Source organism: Pan paniscus, chromosome 22 (genome assembly GCF_029289425.2).
Source record: "Pan paniscus chromosome 22, NHGRI_mPanPan1-v2.0_pri, whole genome shotgun sequence".
Classification (NCBI taxonomy): Eukaryota; Metazoa; Chordata; class Mammalia; order Primates; family Hominidae; genus Pan; species Pan paniscus.
This window is the reverse complement of record NC_073271.2, coordinates 40953280-40971975: the sequence shown is the minus strand read 5'-3', so window position 1 is coordinate 40971975 and position 18696 is coordinate 40953280. Positions and strand designations below refer to the sequence as shown.

At 54.8% G+C, this 18696-nt stretch overlaps 1 protein-coding gene across 1 annotated transcript in view; it reads left to right on the top strand.

Moving 5' to 3' along the window:
• ITGB2 (integrin subunit beta 2) overlaps positions 1-18696 on the top strand; it is a 42867-nt gene that overhangs the window by 4132 nt on the left and 20039 nt on the right. Inside the window, exons 2-5 of the mRNA XM_003823822.5 lie at positions 3787-4016; positions 13823-13883; positions 14236-14324; positions 17516-17696. Of these exons, the coding sequence (XP_003823870.2) occupies positions 13826-13883; positions 14236-14324; positions 17516-17696 (328 nt within the window). The 5' untranslated portion in view covers positions 3787-4016; positions 13823-13825. The remainder of the gene's footprint in view (positions 1-3786; positions 4017-13822; positions 13884-14235; positions 14325-17515; positions 17697-18696) is intronic.

Here is an 18696-nt window from a genome sequence, read left to right as displayed (position 1 = left end):
ACGGACCTGTGGGTCACGAGGCTTCAGAGCAGCACTTCAAGGGCTCTTATTCATTACCCCGTAGCGTGAGTGTGGCACCATGGATGTATGCGATCTAGGCTATATTTGGGTCCACTTTTCAGGAGTGCTGTTTTTTTTTCTTTCATGCCATCCTTTGGCCAGCATCTAATTTCATTCAATTGTGTCCATGAATTTGGCCTCCTTATGATCTTTGTGCTTTAGAATATGTGGTTATTTCCCTTGCGGTCTAGTAATTATGTGTTTATCATTGTCCCACTTTGTAACATAATTGTGTTTAAGTTGGAGACGAACGGTTACACTCCTCAAATTCTCTACCTGCCAAATTTGCATTTCTATTTGATTTTTTCTTGTTTGTTTGTTGTTTTTGTTTTTGAGACAGAGTTTCATTCTCGTCACCCAGGCTGAAATGCAGTGGCACAATCTCGGCTCACTGCAACCTCTGCCTCCCAGGTTTGAGTGATTCTCCTGCCTCAGCCTCCCAAGTAGCTGGGATTACAGGCATGTGCCACCATGCCCAGCTAATTTTTGTATTTTTAGTAGAGACAGGGTTTTGCCATGTTGGCCAGGCTGGTCTTGAACTCCTGACCTCAGGTGATCCACTCACATCAGCCTCCCAAAATGCTGGGATTGCAGGTGTGAGCCACCACGACTGGCCTGATGTGTTTATTTCTGAGAGAGATCTGTTAGAGATATTTGCTGTTTGGGGCTGTGTCAGTTTGCTTATATATTTGTCAGTCTTTGTTTTATATATTTTGAAGTTTGGCACATAAAGGATTATGGCTGCTGAACTGTCTGTGGATTCTGACTCTCATTGGCTACATCTTCCTTTGTCCATTTGATGCATTTTGCTTTGATTTCTATCTTTTTGATGTTACACGATATCTTCGTTAGTATTTTCTAGCACATACGTGTATTTTCCGTTTCTTTATTTTCAGCCTTTAGTGTTCTCTTTTAACAGTTTATCTGATAGAGAGCCTTCTTTACACTTTTTACTTTTTAATTGTGATAAAATATACATAACATAAATTCACCATTTTAACCATTTGAAGTTATGCATTTCCGTGGCATTAAGGACACTTAGTACTGTGCAACCATCACCACCAACTTCTCCAAAACCATTTCATCTTGCAAAACGGAAACTTTATACCCGCGAAATAATAACTTTACACTTCCTTCAAATGTTTTTTTAATCTTACTACAAAAAATTTCACACATCTACAAAAGTAGAGAGAATAGTTTAGTGAAGCCCTATGTCCCCAACAGTGGCTTCAAAAATAATCAACTCACAGGTGATCTTGTTGTATCAACACCTCTCCCGACTCTCCCCCAACCCAACCCACCCTCTTTATTGGGAAATAAATCTGAAACATTATACTGCACCATCTGCAAATATTTCAACACGTAACTCTAAAAGATGGGGACTTTTTAACATAACCACAAACCATTGTCACACCTAAAACAATTAACAATGATTTTAAAATATGGTCCATGCATTGCAATTGGTTCTATTAAGAGATTAAATCTCTTAATCTAAAGGGTCTCTCTCCCTTCGTCTCTCCTCTTGTACTTTGCCGTTTGCCTTGTGAGGGTTTCTTCAGCCTGGATTTTGCTAATTGCATCCCTACGATGTCATCTAACACACCCTCCTGATGCTTCTTTGTAGATCTAAATCGACCTGATTCAGGCTCAATAGTAACATTTGTTCTTTCTATTTTTCTTGATTTCTATTGTTATTTCATCAAGACTAATTCATTAAAGGTGTGTGCATAATGTCTGCTGCGTCTGTGATGTTCGCAGCGATGGTCATTGCTTACTTTAAGTCATCAGTGGGTGTAGTAGAATGATATTCTCTTTCTGTCCTTCTTCATTATTTTCTAGGCTAAGTCTGTAATGAGAAGATACCCTTGACAGAGAACATTTCATTGGAACTTGTTTTGTCTCTTTATTTCTAAAACCCAATGCAAGACCTTGTTGATTTAAAACAGGAAAATGTAACCCATTCACAGGTGCTGTGATTCCTGATGGGTTTGAAATTATTCCCAATGTTTTATTGTTTGGTTTTTATTTACCTTTCTTGTTTGTTCTATTTTCCCTTACTTTTTTCTTTTAAAGGATTTGCCTTTTGTTTTTTTTTTTTTTTTTTTTTTTTTTTGCTCAGTTGCCCAGGCTGGAGTGCAGTGGTGTAAGCATGGTTCACCGTAGCCTCAACCTCTTGGGCTCAAGCAATTCTCCCACCTCAGCCTCCCAAGTAGCCTGGACCATATCACGCGCTACCATGCCTGGCGAATTCTTAGAACATTTTTTTGTAGAGATGAGGGTCTGGGTCTCCAAATGTTGCCTAGGCTGGTCTCGAACTCCTGGGCTCAAGTGATCCTCCCACCTCGGCCTCCCAAAGTGCTGGGATTACAAGTGTGAGCCACCACGCCCAAAATAAAGATTTGTCATATTTTTTTTCAGGTATATACATGCTATTTTTATTCCTAAGGAGACTCTTGAATTGTTAGCGTATATGCTTAGATATTTTCTATCAAAATGCCCACTGACAAGTATCTATATTCCTCCCCAGATAGGATGGAATGGCAATGTGCTCCCTGGCCCCTCCCAACCCAGTCCTCTAGGCGTTTTGTTTCACAGCGTTAATATTTTTACCACTATTTTTTAAATCAACAGGTTATGACATCATAATTTTTGCTTATTTCTTTGCCCAACTTTGTATCATCTGCTCTTGTATTTCTCATGGATTTCTTCATGTCTATTTCTGCAAGACATCTTTAAAACAGAGTTTAGGAGCCGGGAGCCATGGCTCACGCCAGTAAGCCCAGCACTTTGGAAGGCAGAGGTGGATGGATCACTTGAAGCCAGGAGTTCAAGACCAGCCTGGTCAACATGGTGAAACCCTGTCTCTACTAAGAATACAAAAATTACCCAGGCATGGTGGTACATGTGCCTGTAATCCCAGCTACTTGGGAGGCTGAGGCAGGAGAATTCCTTGAACCCGGGAGGCAGAGGTTGCAGTGAGCCGAGATCACGCCACTGCACTCCAGCCTGGGTGACAAGAGCAAAACTCTGTCTCAAAAAAAATTGAAAACATAAAAATAAATAAATAAATAAAACAGAGTTTAGGGTAGTAATGTGTCTGAGTCCTTGCTCTGAAGATGTCTGATTTGGGTTTTTTTTTCTAGGTATAATCTCTTTCCCCCCTCTTCCTCCCTCTCCTCCTCTCCCTTCTCTCTCTCTCTGAGCCTGTAGTATTTTCCCTTTCGTGTTCTGTGGTATCCTCCTAATGTCCCTAGTGAACAGGACCTCATCCATCCATCCCTGGGGTGTTCAGTGGCCTCGCAATCCACGTCCCCGCCCAGATCTGCAGCCTTCCTCCTGTGACCTGAGTGTCTCCTCCTCGCTGTCCCTGTTCTGTCCCCTCCCGCCCCCACATGCAGGTGGATGTCAATGTGTGCACGCACCCAGGTTTTCTTGCCTGTTCCCATCTCTTTATCCTCCTTGGCTGGTTCCTCCGCTCCATTCTCTGGCTCAGGAATTTGCTCTCCAGGGTTTTTCATTCCGCTCTGTAGCAGAATGTGCTACTATTGCTTTCCAGCATCAAACTTTTGACTCCCATGGCCTCTGTGTTCTTCTTCCTAATGGGTGCCCTCTCCTCTGCCTGGCGCTCCTGGAGGCCGGGCCCCTCTCCCGAGTGTGAATCTGATGGAGGCAGGTCCTTCTCGCCGGGACCTCATGTGAGAAATGACATGTCCCACCTGTCTCAAGGGGCCGCTCTCTGACATCAGAGCCGCTGTAGAGTGGAGAGGGGCAGGGGTGAAGGGCCACGGTGGTGCAACCCACCACTTCCTCCAAGGAGGAGCTGAGAGGAACAGGAAGTGTCAGGACTTTAGGACCCGCGCCTCCAGCTGAGGTTTCTAGACGTGACCCAGGGCAGACTGGTAGCGAAGCCCCCACGCCCAGCCAGGAGCACCGCCGAGGACTCCAGAGCACCAAGGGTGAGTGTGCAGAGGCCCCGCTATGTCCACGGTGATTTTTGGAGGGAAGCACTCTCCTGCCCCAGCCTGGAGTGACCCTGGTGGCCCTGCTCATGGCCCCGGCCCAGGGGTGTCTGGCAGGAAGGGGTCTCCAGACCGTCTGCTCCAGGGTCCCCTTTGAGACCCGGCAAGGGGAAGTGCCTGCCACCAAGAGCAGAGCCACATGGTGTGCTGGGAGCGCTTGCGGCTGAGGATGGGGCCAGCATGGGAGGACAAGGGGCTGTGAGGCCGGCAAGGCCAGGAGGAGGCTGGGCCCACAAGCCCCTAGGGGGACGGCTGGGGGATCCTGGTGCTCCGGGCTGGGCAGGAGGCAGGTTCCCGGGGCCTCCTCTGTGAACCTGCTGCGCCTGCCTGTGTTAGGCCCTCCTGTCTGCATGCTGCCCTGCCTGGCTACAGTGATTCCATCTCCAGATCGACTCGCAGTGTGTGGTGTGTGATATGGTGTGGTGTGGTTCGTGGTGTGTAGTGTCGTGTGTGTAGTGTGGCATGGTGTGCATGTATGGTACACGTGTGTGGCATAGCGTAGTGTGGTGTGTGTGTGCATGTGTGGTGTGCAAGTGTGCGTATGTGATGTGGGGAGTCTGTTGTATGTACATGTATGGTGCACATGTGTAGTGTAGTGTGGTGTGGTGTGGCACATGCTCCACGGTCCTCTGGGACCCTCGAGCTTCCCTGCCTCCTCCGTGGGGACCCCTGGGTGACGTCTTGCTGTAGGGGAGCGGGCACTGCTGTGCAATTCTGGTCGAGTTGGTTCAGCTGGTGACCCTGGCCTCCCCACAACAGGCTACTGGAGGCCATTCCCAAGGTCCTGGTGGGAGGGGGATTGAAGCCACGCCCCTGGGTCCCAGGCCCACCTGGCCCCCTTCCCCCAACACTGCACTCTTGGGGCCAGCCCTCCCCATGCATCCTCCACCCCTGGCACCACCCCTTGCATCACCGTCCCCACACCCAATCCCCCCTCCCCTGGATCTGGGAGCTGGGATTCTGCCCTGCTGTCCCTGTCCGTCCGGGGCCCCTCTCCTCTGTCAGTTCCTGGGTGGGGAGAAGGAGGGGTGGCATGGCTGCAATGGGGAAGGGGGGGATGGCCGGAGAGCACAGCCTGGGAGCGAGCTGTGGGGGCATAGGGGACACTCGCTGTCACTCGCCTTCCCCGTGATGGTGGCGCGACGCCTGCGGGTTTGGGGGCTGAGGCCGGATTCTGGAGGCTTCACAGAAATGAGCTGCTAGAAGCTCTGGGCTGTCTGCCGTCACCCCAGCGCTTCACCATGAGTGGCTTTGCGACTCCATGCCCAGCTCACTGCAGAAACCCCGGGGGCCAGCACTTTACCAAGAGTGGCCTCCAGACTCCACATTTTAGGAAGGAACTCCCGCCCCATTCAGCTCGCTGTAGAATCCCCAGGGTCCCTGCCAGCCTGGCACCCAGCGTGCCCCTCAGTATTCTGGGGATGAGTGGGGGAGTCCCTCTGCTGGGAAGAGGTCCCTGGCTACGTCCCTGCAGGGCGGCAGCTGAGCCCATGCCTCGGCCCCAGGGCCAGTCCCCGCCGGGTGCCATCCTGAGCAGGGCCACAGAACGGATGTCCCACATGGCCAGGACCCCTGTGGCCACCTGACCCCGGGGGGCTGTGGCCCTCGGTGAAGCAGGTGACCGGGCGGGCTGTGGGGTTTGGTGTCAGCTCCGCAGCGTCACTGCCACTCAGCGTATGAGTTTCCACTCCCAGCAGTAAATGAACTGATGAGCAACCGAAGGCACCTCTGAGTGCTGAGAGAGGGGAACGCTCAGCTCCTAGTGCTGGGAGAGGGGACGCTCAGCTCCTAGTGCTGGGAGAGGGGAACGCTCAGCTCCTAGTGCTGGGAGAGGGGAACGCTCAGCTCCGAGTGCTGGGAGAGGGGAGGCTCAGCTCCGAGTGCTGGGAGAGGGGAGGCTCAGCCACCCAAGGGCCTTTGCCCCAAGGGAGTAAATCGGGGCATTTCCTGGTGGGTGTGGGCTGGGCTGGAGAAGCTGGGCCTCCTGGCAGGGGCTGGCATGAGATCCAAACACTGCCCAGGCAGCTGGACACTCCTGAGCCTCGAGCTTCTCACCTGAACCACAGCGTGGTAACCCCTGCCCCTCAGGCAGCATCAACATGACCTGCCTAGTGCACAGTGAGCCCGAGGCAACACGGCCACCACCGGGAGACTCCCTGGGGAAGAGGCCCCCAGACAGCGAGGTGCCCATGAAGGAAGTTCTGCACAGGGGCCGCGGCCGTCCAGGAGATGGGAGGGGCCCTGTCTGCACCCTGTCTGGAAGGGGCATGGGGTGAGCAGGCTATTTGGTCCCCGGCGACTCAGTTTCCCCATCTGTGAAACAGGAGGGGTGGTCTGGCCAATTGTGCGCACTCCAGCTGTCTCTATAGTCAACCATGTAACTTGAACTCACTTCCCCAGGGCTCCTGCCAGGCCCAGGTCTGTCCACTCTGGCCCAGGCTGGGCCCCACCAGGTACCAGGGCTGTGGGGCATTTGCCTCTGTGGATGGGGCAGCGTGACGCCTGTGGCGATTCCATGGAACAGGTCCTGTGTGGGCCCCCCTTGCTGCACTTGTGTCCTGTGTCAGAGAACCGTGGTTCCCGCCTGAGGCCATGTCACCGGAGGCTGGCTCCTGTTCCCGGAGGAGAATGCCAGCTGCCACAGGCGTCAGTGACACAGGCATTCGCCCAGCAGGTACAGCCCAGGTCGCTGGGAAGCCCCAACTCAAGGGGCTCTGCAGTGGGCGCCTAGCAATTATGGAGATGTGGGTGATACCCACCCCAAGCCGGACCTGGTGCCAGCAATGATCCCTCCCATTCTGCTTGGCACAAACTGGCACTGACACGGGGCATTGATTAGGTGGTTGCATTTGTCGATTCCGAGCCCATGTGTGTGGAGCCCAGGCCCTGAGCGAGCACAGAGGGCCCTGGTGCTGTCCTGAGCAGAGGCCCCTGCCCACCCGGGGCTGCGTGTTCTCTCCGGCCATTCAGGGTCCGAGAGTGCAGAAGAGTTAGCCCCAGAGGAACACCTTCCTGCCCAGCTGATTTGTAAACAGCCTCGCTGGGGACACATGTTGGTGTTGGGAGTGGTGGAGGTTTCTGTGTGTGATGGAAACTTGGGGTAGGTGTTGGGGAAAAGAGGTGCTGAGAGTCTCAGCAGAGGGCAGAGTCCAGGAGTCCTGGAGTGCAGCTCCCAGCCCCTGTGCCGTGCCTAGAAGAGAGGCTGGCAAGCCCCTGTCCCATGGATGGGTGAATGGGTGAGTGACAGTGGCAACAAGCCCATTCCAGCAGGGAGGTCCCACCGCCATGAAGCAGCATCCTCATCAACGTCACAGTAGGAACAAGAAAGCCGGTGGCTTTGGAATCTGGAGAAGCAATTTCAGCATAATTCGTCGACCACCATGAAATTCCATTTTTAAAATGTCCTTTATTCATTTATCACAAAAAGGGTGGAAAATACAAACAGGAATAATGAAAATTGAAAATACTCATAGTGCCACCACCCAGAGAAATGCAGAATATTTTGGAACTGTGTCTCTCTTTTTTTCCCCATAAATTCACTTTTACCACGAAGCCAAGCTGCCCTGAGCAGCTGTTCGCATGTTTTTGTTGCTGTGTGGGACTCCATAGCGCAGGCACCGAAACTGCCAAAGCATCTTACAGGTTGACGGCTACACAGGGAATCAAGATATTTTGGCTGAAATCCCTGGTTCTTTCCTGGGGTGACTCATATGTTTCTTAGCCAGTTTTCTTCCTTCTTTTGTGAATTACCTGCTCAGGGTGCCACACCCTTGAAACATCCTTGAATGGAGTATTTACCTTTTTGTTATTAATTTCTAAGATCTCTTTAGAGATGAAGATTACCATTTACCTTTTGCACTAGAGAGATAATAGCTATTTCCTCTATGCAATTTGTTATGTACAACATGTGCCATTTTTAGAGTCTATCTTCTTGCTATTTTCCCCCTTAGCTTTTTTTTTTTTTTTTTTTCTTTTGAGACAGTTTCACTCTTGTTGCCCAGGCTGGAGTGCAGAGGTGAGATCTCGGCTCACTGCACCCTCTGCCTCCTGGGCTCAAGTGATTCTCCTGCCTCAGCCTCTCGAGTAGCTGGGATTACAGGCGCCCGCCACCACGCCCAGCTAATTTTTGTATTTTTAGTAGAGATGGGGTTTCACTATGTTGCTCAGGCTGGTCTCAAACTCCTGACCTCAGGTGATCCGCCTGCCTCAGCCTCCCAAAGTGCTGGGATTATAGGCATGAGCCACCATGCCCGGCCTCCCCTTAGCTTTTATGCTGAGGTTTCCTTACTCTTAGATACCTATTCTTCTATTTCCTTTATTGTTTTATTCCCTAAAACTGAAGTCCTACACATTTGTGGCCATTCTTTTATGTCCACAGCAAGAGCGTCCGGGGCCTCGGCCTCACGTCGCCACCCAGAGACAGACAGTCTCCTTCATGTTAGACGGAGGAGTGGTGTCCCCTTGTCTAAAATGCTGTAAATATCATTTGATTTCCCTTTGACTTCAGGTATTTAGCAGAGTACTTTAGCATTCCTTATTAACATGTGTGTGTGTGTGGGGGTGGGGTGTCTCATTTTATTTAATTTGGCCAGAAATTGTGGCCTTTAAAATTTGTGCTATCAGGCCGGGCGCAGTGGCTCATGCCTGTAATCCCAGCACTTTGGGAGGCCGAGGCGGGTGGATCACGAGGTCAGGAGTTCGAGACCAGCCTGGCCAATATGGTGAAACTCCATCTCTACTAAAAATACAAAAATTAGCTGGGCCTAGTGGTGTGCACCTATAGTCCCAGCTACTCAGGAGGCTGAGGCAGAAGAATTGCTTGAACACGGGAGGCGGAGGTTGCAGCGAGCCGAGATCTAGCCATTGCACTCCAGCCTGGATGACAGAGTGAGACTCCATCTCAAACAAACAAACAAACAAACAAACAAAACTGTGCTATCAAACTTCACAGATAGTCAAACCAACGGTAGGAACACGTCTCCCTGACCCTTGGGAAAATACACTTTTGCAGGGTCGCAGGTTCAGAGGCGACATGGGCTGGGTTTTCCTGCATCCTCTCTGCTCCGACTTGTTCCTATTTGATCTGACCTGTTTTTGTCCCTGGATTTCCTGGAGCCTCTGTGATCCAAGGACAGTGTTCCAGCCCCCACCTGACGGCACTTCTCTCCAGTTCTTTATCACGTTCCTACGAAGCAGGAATGAGTCCATCTTGATGCTCTGGCTTTTGGCTTAAAAGGTGGATGCCTAGTTTATAATCATCCCTGGAGCCTTCAGTTCCCAGCGCAGGGGTTGGCTCCCATGTCCTCTTCCTTCCAACCTTGTCCCCTGCCGACATCGTCCATCACTTCCCGCGCACCTCCGAGTCACTTTGATGTGAGCGTGTCTCCTCTAAGACAGCGCAAGGTGGGTTTCAGCACAGGCAGGAGGAAGCTCTGATGCAAAGTTCTAATGGGTCTGCGGGGCCTCTGGTTCCTCAAGCAGTCTCGTCTTAGGGTTTTACGGGGTTGCAAAAAGGAAGCCTGAGACTGGGCACGGTGGCTCACGCCTGTAATCCCAGCACTTTGGGAGGCCGAGGTGGGCGGATCACGAGGTCAGGAGATCGAGACCATCCTGATTAACACGATGAAACCCCGTCTCTACTAAAAACACAAAAAAATTAGCTGGGCATGGTCGTGGGTGCCTGTAGTCCCAGCTACTCAGGAAGCTGAGGCAGGAGAATGGCATGAACCCGGGAGGCGGAGCTTGCAGTGAGCCGAGATCGCGCCACTGCACTCCAGGCTGGCGACAGCGAGACTCCGTCTCAAAAAAATAAAAAGGAAGCCTGACCCTGCTGGATTCCTCTCCCAGCATAGGCTCTGCCCTCTCTCTGCTGTCTTGCTTAAAGTTTCCTTTCTTTTTCTTTCCTTTTTTTTTTTGAGACAGGGCCTCGTTCTGTCACCTAGGCTGGAGTTCAGTAGTGCCATTAGGGTTCACTGCAGTCTCCCCGTCCTGGGCGCGAGTGATCCTCCTGCCTCAGCCTCCTGAGTAACTGGGACTAGAGATGCATGCCACCATGTCTGGCTAATTTATTTTCTATTTTTATTTTTTGTAGAGATAGGGGTCTCACTGTGTCACCCAGGCGGCTCTCAAACTCCTGGCCTCAAGTGATTCTCCTGCCTTGGCCTCCCAAAATACTGGGATTGCAGGCGTCAGCCACCAGGCCGGCCTCTTCCTTTCCTGTGTTTGCTCCTGTTCTCCTGTCCTCGACTTCTGTGAAAGGGTGTGTGTGATTTGGCCCAGATCTGCTGCAGATCTCTTCTGACGCCGCTTTCGTGTCTCAGAGCCTGAATGTTCAGAGCTTTGCTCACCGTGAAGTGGGGTTCTTGTTAGCTGTGTCCATTTGGTGCCCGGGAGGGAAGGGCGCCTGGCCCCTGAGGGGTTGTCCACAGAAGGACGACCTCGTCCCCCCGGTCCTGCCCCCTCAGCCCCCCGCTCCCCCTGTGCAGGGGACTTGGTGACAGGTACCACTTCCTGCAGCTGGGCTGGGGTTGCACCAGCACTTCCCTCTCAGGCAGGGTTGAGGTCAAGGGCGACTCTGATGCAAGGTTCTGAGAGGCCTGTGGGGCTGTGGATTCCTAAGCAGCCTCAGCTTTGGGTTTTGCACCTTAGGTCTTGGTAAGGGGACCCGCCCGCCCTTAGACGGGGGAAGTCCAGGAGCTGGAGGATGAGGAGGGCACCCGCCCCCAGTGTGGGGCAGCAGGGAGGGCCTCAGGGTGATCAGGTTCCAGGCCAGAGCTCTGGGGCCAGCTCAGGGGCTGGGGTGGGGGGTGTCTGTGCTCTTCCTCCCCTCCTGCCCTGCAGCTCTGCCGGCTTAGCCTCAGGGCACCAGAGGTGACAGTGGCCAGGCACCTGCCTGTTTGCCCGAATGCTGCCCTACATCTGTGCCTTACCCATTCCCATTCCCCAGGGAGCTGGCACAGGCCCTTCGACCACCTCCAGGCACACGGAGGAAACCGAGGCAGATAGGCCTGATGGGGTCTTGGTCTCTCAGGCCTCAGGTGAGGCCCTGGATCTCCGTGGGCCATCCTGGCTGCTGGGCAGAGGGGCTGCCCTGCCCTGTTCTCCCACAGAAGGGAGGCCGGCTGCCAGGCTCAGTGCACTGCCTTACCTCCTGGAGCGGACCTTCGTCCCCAGCTGTTTGTCTGGGCTCAGCCACTGGCAATGGGGGGTGGGGCAGGGCCTGGCTTCTCTTGTGCCCCCAGCTCCAAGCCCCCCAGGGCTGCTCATGGAGGAGCAACAGTGGGGAGAAGGTGGCTCCCCACCAGCCCCCTTCCTGTGGTCAAGGTTGGGGTGCTGTGGTCTCTGAGCCAATCCTGCTGGAATCAAGGTGCACCCCCCTTTCCCTGTGGGCAGGTGGGGGTGCCCAGGGTAACTGGGCGCCAGGTCCATATCTTGCTGCTGCTGGGGGCCTCAGTTTCCCCATTTGAGGGTACGAAGTGTTTGCATGCCGCTGGTCACGACTGTGTTAGGGGTGGAGACGTCGTGTCTGCGGCCCCAGGGAGAGCGTGGAGCTGGGGTGTGGGTCCTTACCAGCCTGGCTGGGGCTGCCAGGGGAGGTCTGCACCCCCTCCCCACTTGGCGCAGCTGCGACCTGGGGGAGTCCTGAAGCCGGCTGGACCCTGCACCCTGGGGGAGTCCTGAAGCCGGCTGGACCCTGCATCCTGGGGGAGTCCTGAAGCCGGCTGGACCCTGCACCCTGGGGTAGCTCCAGCATGCACAGGGCCTCCGGTCAGCTGAGGGGCTGGTGGGCACTCGTGGCACCGAGGTCAGTCCAGGCGCAGGACTTTGAGGGGGCCCAGATGGAGAGCTGGAACTGGCCTCGGCCTGAACCACAACCCCCAACGATCAGAGATATGGGGGCTTTCAAACACAGGGTGGGCCCAGTGTGAACCAAAACTACCTCCTCCAGGAAGTTACAGCAGGGTGCAGGTTCTGTTTTTGACCCCAGGAGGGGAAGGATCAAGGGTTCCCTTTTGACATTTTTGAATTCTGATTATAATTTTGCTGGGAACCAGGGAATGAGGTCACCGCCAAAACAACAGGACCTTGGGGCTTGTTGGGGCGTCTAAGCTGTGGGATCCTCAGATGGGCCCCTGGTGGGTGTTCCGTCGGCCTCAGAGCCCCCAGCACAGGTGCAGGGCTTTCGGGGGATGGAGGGGAGCCAGGGCCTGTGGCTGAGGGCACCCAAGCCTCCTGGGCCACAGCACAGCACCCAGCGCTGTCTTCAAAGCCGGCAGGCCCTAATTTGGGGCTCTGCTGGCTTGGGTCTGCCCACTGAACCTTAGGTGACCCTGCCAGCACCACCCGAGGGAAGGGAGTGGGGCAGGAACGCCCCAGCAGCCTGGGAGGCCATGAGAGGAACTGGCATTTGCTGGGGGAGGTGGGTTGATCTTTGCTTCTGACAACAGCCCCAGGGTAACGGAAATGTCTTCCTGCCCACCATGACAGGAAGGCTCCTGGGTACCCCTTCTCAGTACCTCTCCACCTTCTTGGTGCCAGATAAAAGGGTCCCAGCCAGCTATAACGTTCTCAGGTCCTGGGAGGTCAGACCCAGGGGCCCACCCCACCTAGGAAGCCCTAAGACCCCCCAAGGAGCCGACCTAGGCCTGGTTTGGGCACCTCCAGGATGGAGGGAAGGGAGCCCAGGGGTGGAACGGCCCTGCTGCCTGCTAGGAGGTGCTGCCGGCCTCCAGCACCAGGCTGAGGCCTGGTTCCGTCATTTTGCCTCTGGGGCCGAGGGCCTGTGAGTGACCACCGAGCCGCCCCTGGCTGTGGATGTGTGGATTAAGGACAGGGTGGGTGTGTACCTGGAAACAAAAGGGCAGGACCCCGGCAACTGGTGGCTTGGGCAAGTCAGGTGACTTTTTTTCCCACCTGGCAGGGACTGCAGGGCTCCTGGGCAGGCCTAGCACACAGCTTGGCACCCCTGGGCATCAAGCCAGCTTTCTCTTCCTGGCACACAGCCTGGCACCCGCGGGCATCAAGCCAGCTTTCTCTTCCTGGCTATGTTTCTGCCACAGAGAGACAGGGCCAAGCCCGGCTCTGCTCCAAGCACAGACTCTGCTCACGGAGGACCTGGGGCACACTGGGGCAGAGTGCACACACCGGGTGTGTGGGGTTCTGGTGTTTGTGTGCGTGTACATTTGCACGTGTGTATGGTGTGTACGTGTGGTGTGTGTGTCTGTGTGGTGTGTACGTGTGTGTACATGTGCATGTGTATATTTGTGTGTGGTGTGCAGTGTCTTGCGGGGAGTATGGTGTGGGTAAGGGGTGTATACATCTCTGTGTGTACATATGTGTGGTGTGATGCATGTATATGTGTGGTGTGTGCATGCACGTGGTATGTACATGCGGTCAGGCACGCATCTGCATGCACGTACACGTGCATGTGTGGTGTGTGTACACGTCTGCATGTGTGTGTGTGCCTGTGTTGTGTGTCTCTGCAGGGGCCCGCTGCAGCTGTCCTGGGTGCCTGGCTGCTGAGCAGGTGTGCTGCCCGCACTGCTGGGCCCGGGATCCCTCCCTCCCTGGCTGTTGGCAGCTGGGCCCAGCGCAGCTGTGCTGGCCTGACCCTAACCCACCCCCTGCAGCAGGGACAGGGCCCCAGCTCCTTGTCCCAGGCCAGCTCCAGGAGGGGAGCTTCATGGGTGGTCAGCCCCAGGGGTTGGGCCTGAGACCGTCACCAAGACCCCTTCCCTCCACAGGACATGCTGGGCCTGCGCCCCCCACTGCTCGCCCTGGTGGGGCTGCTCTCCCTCGGGTGCGGTGAGTTCTGTGTTCCAGGGAGGGGACTCCACGCGTGACATTCTGATCAGGGAGAACAGGGCCTGCCCTCATGTTCCCATAGACAGAAGTTCCCGGGAGGCTGGGGAAGGACCTTGCCACTGGGGGTAGGTCGGGGACTCAGGCCTCGTCTCCGCACGTGCCAGGAGGCTGTAGCTGTGCTGTTTCCCGAGGGCCCCTCTTTGCACCTGGGGGTGGTGGCTGATGCAGGGCCCCCTCCTGGAGGCTGCCTCCCTGTCTTTTTGGGCCTCCTCTGACCTTCCTGCTCTACTCCCCCTTGGGTGTGGGCAGGGCGGCCCAGAGCACCCACTCACCAGCCGGCCTCGTCCCTCAGTCCTCTCTCAGGAGTGCACGAAGTTCAAGGTCAGCAGCTGCCGGGAATGCATCGAGTCGGGGCCCGGCTGCACCTGGTGCCAGAAGCTGGTAAGTGCCTCCTGGGCCCCTCCCCACCTGCCCAGCTCCTGGGTGGGGGCCCTTTCCGGCCCCTGAAGCCAGTGGCACCCAGAGGACTAACAACTCCATTTTCTTTTTGAGGGGGTCCCCAGACCCTGGCCTCACCCTCCCCTCAAGCGGCCCCTGAGGTTCTAATGTGTGGTCTGTTTGGAAACACACACAGAACACACACTTGTATGTTTTCTCAGCCATTTCCGAGTAGGTTGTAGACATGGAACCCTTTGTCTCTTAGTACTTCAAGGGAGGTCTTTCTTAAGAACAAGGTTTTCACTTACAAAACCACGTAAGCAAGTGCAGAAACACGCGCGCTTCTGGCCCCGCATCGCCAGCACGCTTTCCTGCAGAGTCAGCAGGTTTGGGGCCAGTGACGGGACCCACCAAACACAGCCCTCATCAGAATCCAGGGGCTTTGCAGGGACAAGGTGGCCGAGAGGAAATGTACTTTGATGTAAATGTATTTTGATACATATATATCTATATTTGATAAATTCATGTATCAAATTCAGGAAATTCAGCATTGGTATCTCATTATCATCAAACCTACACGCTACGCATATTTTATTGGTTGTCCCAATGATGTCTTCGTGAGCATATTTTCCTGGTGGATTTTGTCACCCAGGCTCACCCTGTGCTCAGCTGTCTCAGGCTCAGAATCTCCTCACTCAGGCTCACCCTGCACTCAGCCGTCTCAGGCCCCAAATCTCCTAACCCAGGTTCACACACTGTGCTCAGCCGTCTAACGCTCTGAATCTCCTCACCCAGGCTCGCCCTACGCTCAGCCGTCTCCTTGGGCTTCTTGAATCTGGACAAGTCTTCAGCTTTCTTTGTCTTTCCTGTCCTTGGGCGTTTCTGAGGAAGTCAGGAGAGCAGCTTTGTAGCATGACCCTCAGGGGTCTTGTCTGGAGTTTCTTCTGCCTGGACTCAGGTGTGCTTTGGCGGGAGCCCCTCAGTGATGGTGTCCTAAGTGCCCATGAGAGGCACTGCTGTGGCCCCGTCCCAGTCTTGATGAGGTCAGCGTGGACGGCTCTGCTGAGACGGCATCCCCCCGGCCTCCCCATCCCGCTGCACGATCCCCTCGCAGCCACTGTGGGCTGGTGACGTTCTGCCCTCATCAAATCGCACCCACAGGCTCAGCATCCGCGGAGGTCCCCGCCTGAAGCCGCCATCACTGCGATGGCTGCAGATTGGTGCCGTGCTGGTCCCCACCTGCCACTCACGGCTGCCAACCTAAGGAAGGGTCTCTCCTTCTCTGCAGCCTCTCTCTCATCAGCGTGACCCACAGTTTTATTTTGTTCAGTAGTGCATGATCTGTGGCTGTCCTTTCTTCCCCGAGATGCTCAAATCCACTGGGTCTGGCTGCGTGTCCTGTCCATGCATCCTCATTCTATTGTACTGAGCACTTTCTTGCTTTCTGGAGCAACATGATGCTGCAGGCCCATCTTCATGTCCCTTGCCCCAGCCTGGAATCAGATGGTTTTCTGACGGCTCGGGTTCCTTTCCCTGAGAGTCTGGGCTCCAGCACCGTTGTAGCCGGACAAGCCGCAGACAGAATTCCTCAGACACCCGGTTAAAGAAGGAAGGGATTTATTTGGCCAGGAGTGTCGGCAGACTTGCGTCTTAAGAGCTGAGCTCCCTGAAAAAGAAATTCCTAGCCCTTTTAAGGGCTTACAACTCTAAGGGGTCCACGTGAAAGGGTCGTGATAGATAGAGCAAGTGTGGGGAACGTGACTGGGGGTTACATGCATCAGCTGACAGAACAGAAAGTTTTGCAATGCTTTTTCATACAATGTCTGGAATTTACAGATAACACCAGTAGTTTTGGTCAGGGGTTAATATTATTATTATTATTATTATTATTATTAGTTTAACCACCAGGGCCGGGTGGTGGCGCCAAGGTCGTCTGGCTATTTATCTTACTTCTGTTTCTTTCCAACTTTTTGCTTTCTCACTTTTCTCCTGTCTTATAAACTAGAGAAGGGGAGGGGGTGGAGAAGAAGGGGAGGGCAGCAGGAGAAGTGGTGTCTCATTTCTTACCGTCAGCAGCTTCCTCGTTTCTCAATTTTGCGTCCCACGGGGAGCAGCTTTGGGTCCTCCAGCCCACGCCACCGCGGCGAGCAGCCCCCGGAGGAGAAGCCGGGTGGCTCCTGTCTGTCCTCGGACTGAGCAGGGTGGCCAGGCCCCAGGTGGAAACCACCTTGGTCAGGCTGGGTTTTTTCCCTCCCCTTTCTGGAGGTTTTCAGCTCCTCTGAAATAAACACCTTTCAGTGAGATTTGTTTGTTTCTGTGTGGATTACATTTAGGCTTTCTTTTCTCTCTTGCTGGGATACTTGCTGATGTACTTTTATTTCTGGAGGACTTCTTTAAAAACTTCTGTGGTTCCAAAAGTCAGAGCCCTACAAAGAGGCACCCTGGGGACTGTCGCCCTCCCCTCCCACCTGCCCCCCTGCCTGCGGGACTCACCAGCCTCTGGGGGCCGGGCTTATCCTCCTGAGCTTCCCTCTACGAAAGCAAGTGCACAAACACGCGCTTCTGGCCCCGCATCACCAGCACCCTTCCCCGTAGAGGCAGCAGGCTCGGGGCCAGTGACGGGACCCACCAAACACAGCCCTCATCAGAATCCAGGGGCTTTGCAGGGACAAGGTGGCTGAGAGGAAAGCGCCCTGGGCCCAGGTCTCCCAGGCTCCCCTCCAGCTTCTGTTCTTCTAAACTTTGAGGGGCTTGGCCCAGGACCCTGCCCATGTTCTGGGTTTCTTGGGGGCCTAGGGACTGTCACGTTCCTTTGGGACAGAGCAACTCCCTTGGACAAAGGTTCTGCTGATGAAGGGCTTGAAGCCCCTGGGCCAGCTGCTAGAGGACACTGAGGCCTCTCCTCTTGGGTCAGCCTTGGGCTGGAGAGTAGGTCCTGAGTCCTTTCTGCCGCTAGAGGCAGAGGAGGAGGTGATACCCTGCCCCCCAGGGGTCTGCTGTGGCCGGGAGCCTTCAGGGAGGGGCTGTCTGGGAGGCCGGAGGAGCTCCCTGTCTCTGTCCACAGGGACTTCTGTCCCAAATTCCAGGCACAGAGGAGGAGGGGACAGGGTGGGTCCTCAGTCCTCCATGGCCAGTCAGCCTCCTGCAGGTCCCGCAGTGTGGCCCCCTCCTGACCCCTGACTCCCCCTCCCCAGAACTTCACAGGGCCGGGGGATCCTGACTCCATTCGCTGCGACACCCGGCCACAGCTGCTCATGAGGGGCTGTGCGGCTGACGACATCATGGACCCCAAGAGCCTCGCTGAAACCCAGGAAGACCACAATGGGGGCCAGAAGCAGCTGTCCCCACAAAAAGTGACGCTTTACCTGCGACCAGGTAGGCTTGGCCTCGGTGGTGGTGCCAGGCACTGTCTGTGCTGGTTATTGGCTCTGGCTGGGAGCCCGGCCCTGCTCTGGGGTGTCAGGGCTGCCCAGAAGGCATGTGTCCGGGTCGGACAGGTGTGTGGGCCAGTGAAGCCCCAAGGCTGCTGGAAAGCTGAGCTCCTCAGTGCCCTTCCGCTCTGTCCTCAGGTGGAGCTGCCCCAGCCCTTACCATCGGTGCCCAGTGTCTGCACTGTCTCGCAGCCCGACGTTCTGCACCTTTTTTTTTTAAAGGGAGACCAAACCATTTGCAAAACACTATTCTGTTACACACTCAGAAGGCCAGGGTACTCTTAGAAGAGTAAAGGCTCTGATCAGTCTTGCAGCCAAGAGACCTAAGTAACTGTTTAAACCAGTGTTGCCCAAACCGACTTGACCAGAACACCTGTTTCGACTTGACCAGAGCACCTGTTTCAGAACACAGTCCCCTGTCAGTGCTTTGAGAAACGCCCTCCTTATCAGTGGCTCACGCCTGTAATCCCAGCAGTTTGGGAGGCCGAGGCGGGTGGATCACTTGAGGTCGGGGGTTCGAGACCAGCCTGGCCAACATTCTCCTGCTGCGGCAGGAGAATCACTTGAACCTGGGAGGCAGAGGTTGCAGTGAGCCAAGATTGTGCCACTGCACTTTAGCCTGGGCGACAGGGTGAGATTCTGTCTCAAAATGAAAAGAAAGGAAGGGAAGAGAAGGGGAGGGAAGGGAGGGAGGGAAGGGAGGGAAGGGAAAGGGAGGGAAGAAACGAAGCGCCCTCCTTGCTCCAGGAAGGCAGGTGTGGTGGTGCAGCAGATGGGAGAAGGAGGCCTGGTGTGGCCACCGACCTGTGACCTCCCAGGCCACAGTGAGGCCAGGGAAGGAAGGGGAAGCCATCTCCCAGGGAGAGGGTGCAGACGGGGCCGGGGTGACTTTAGAGGAACCAGCTGGTGTCGGACAGGCTGGGGCTCAGAGCTCTGCCCTCAGG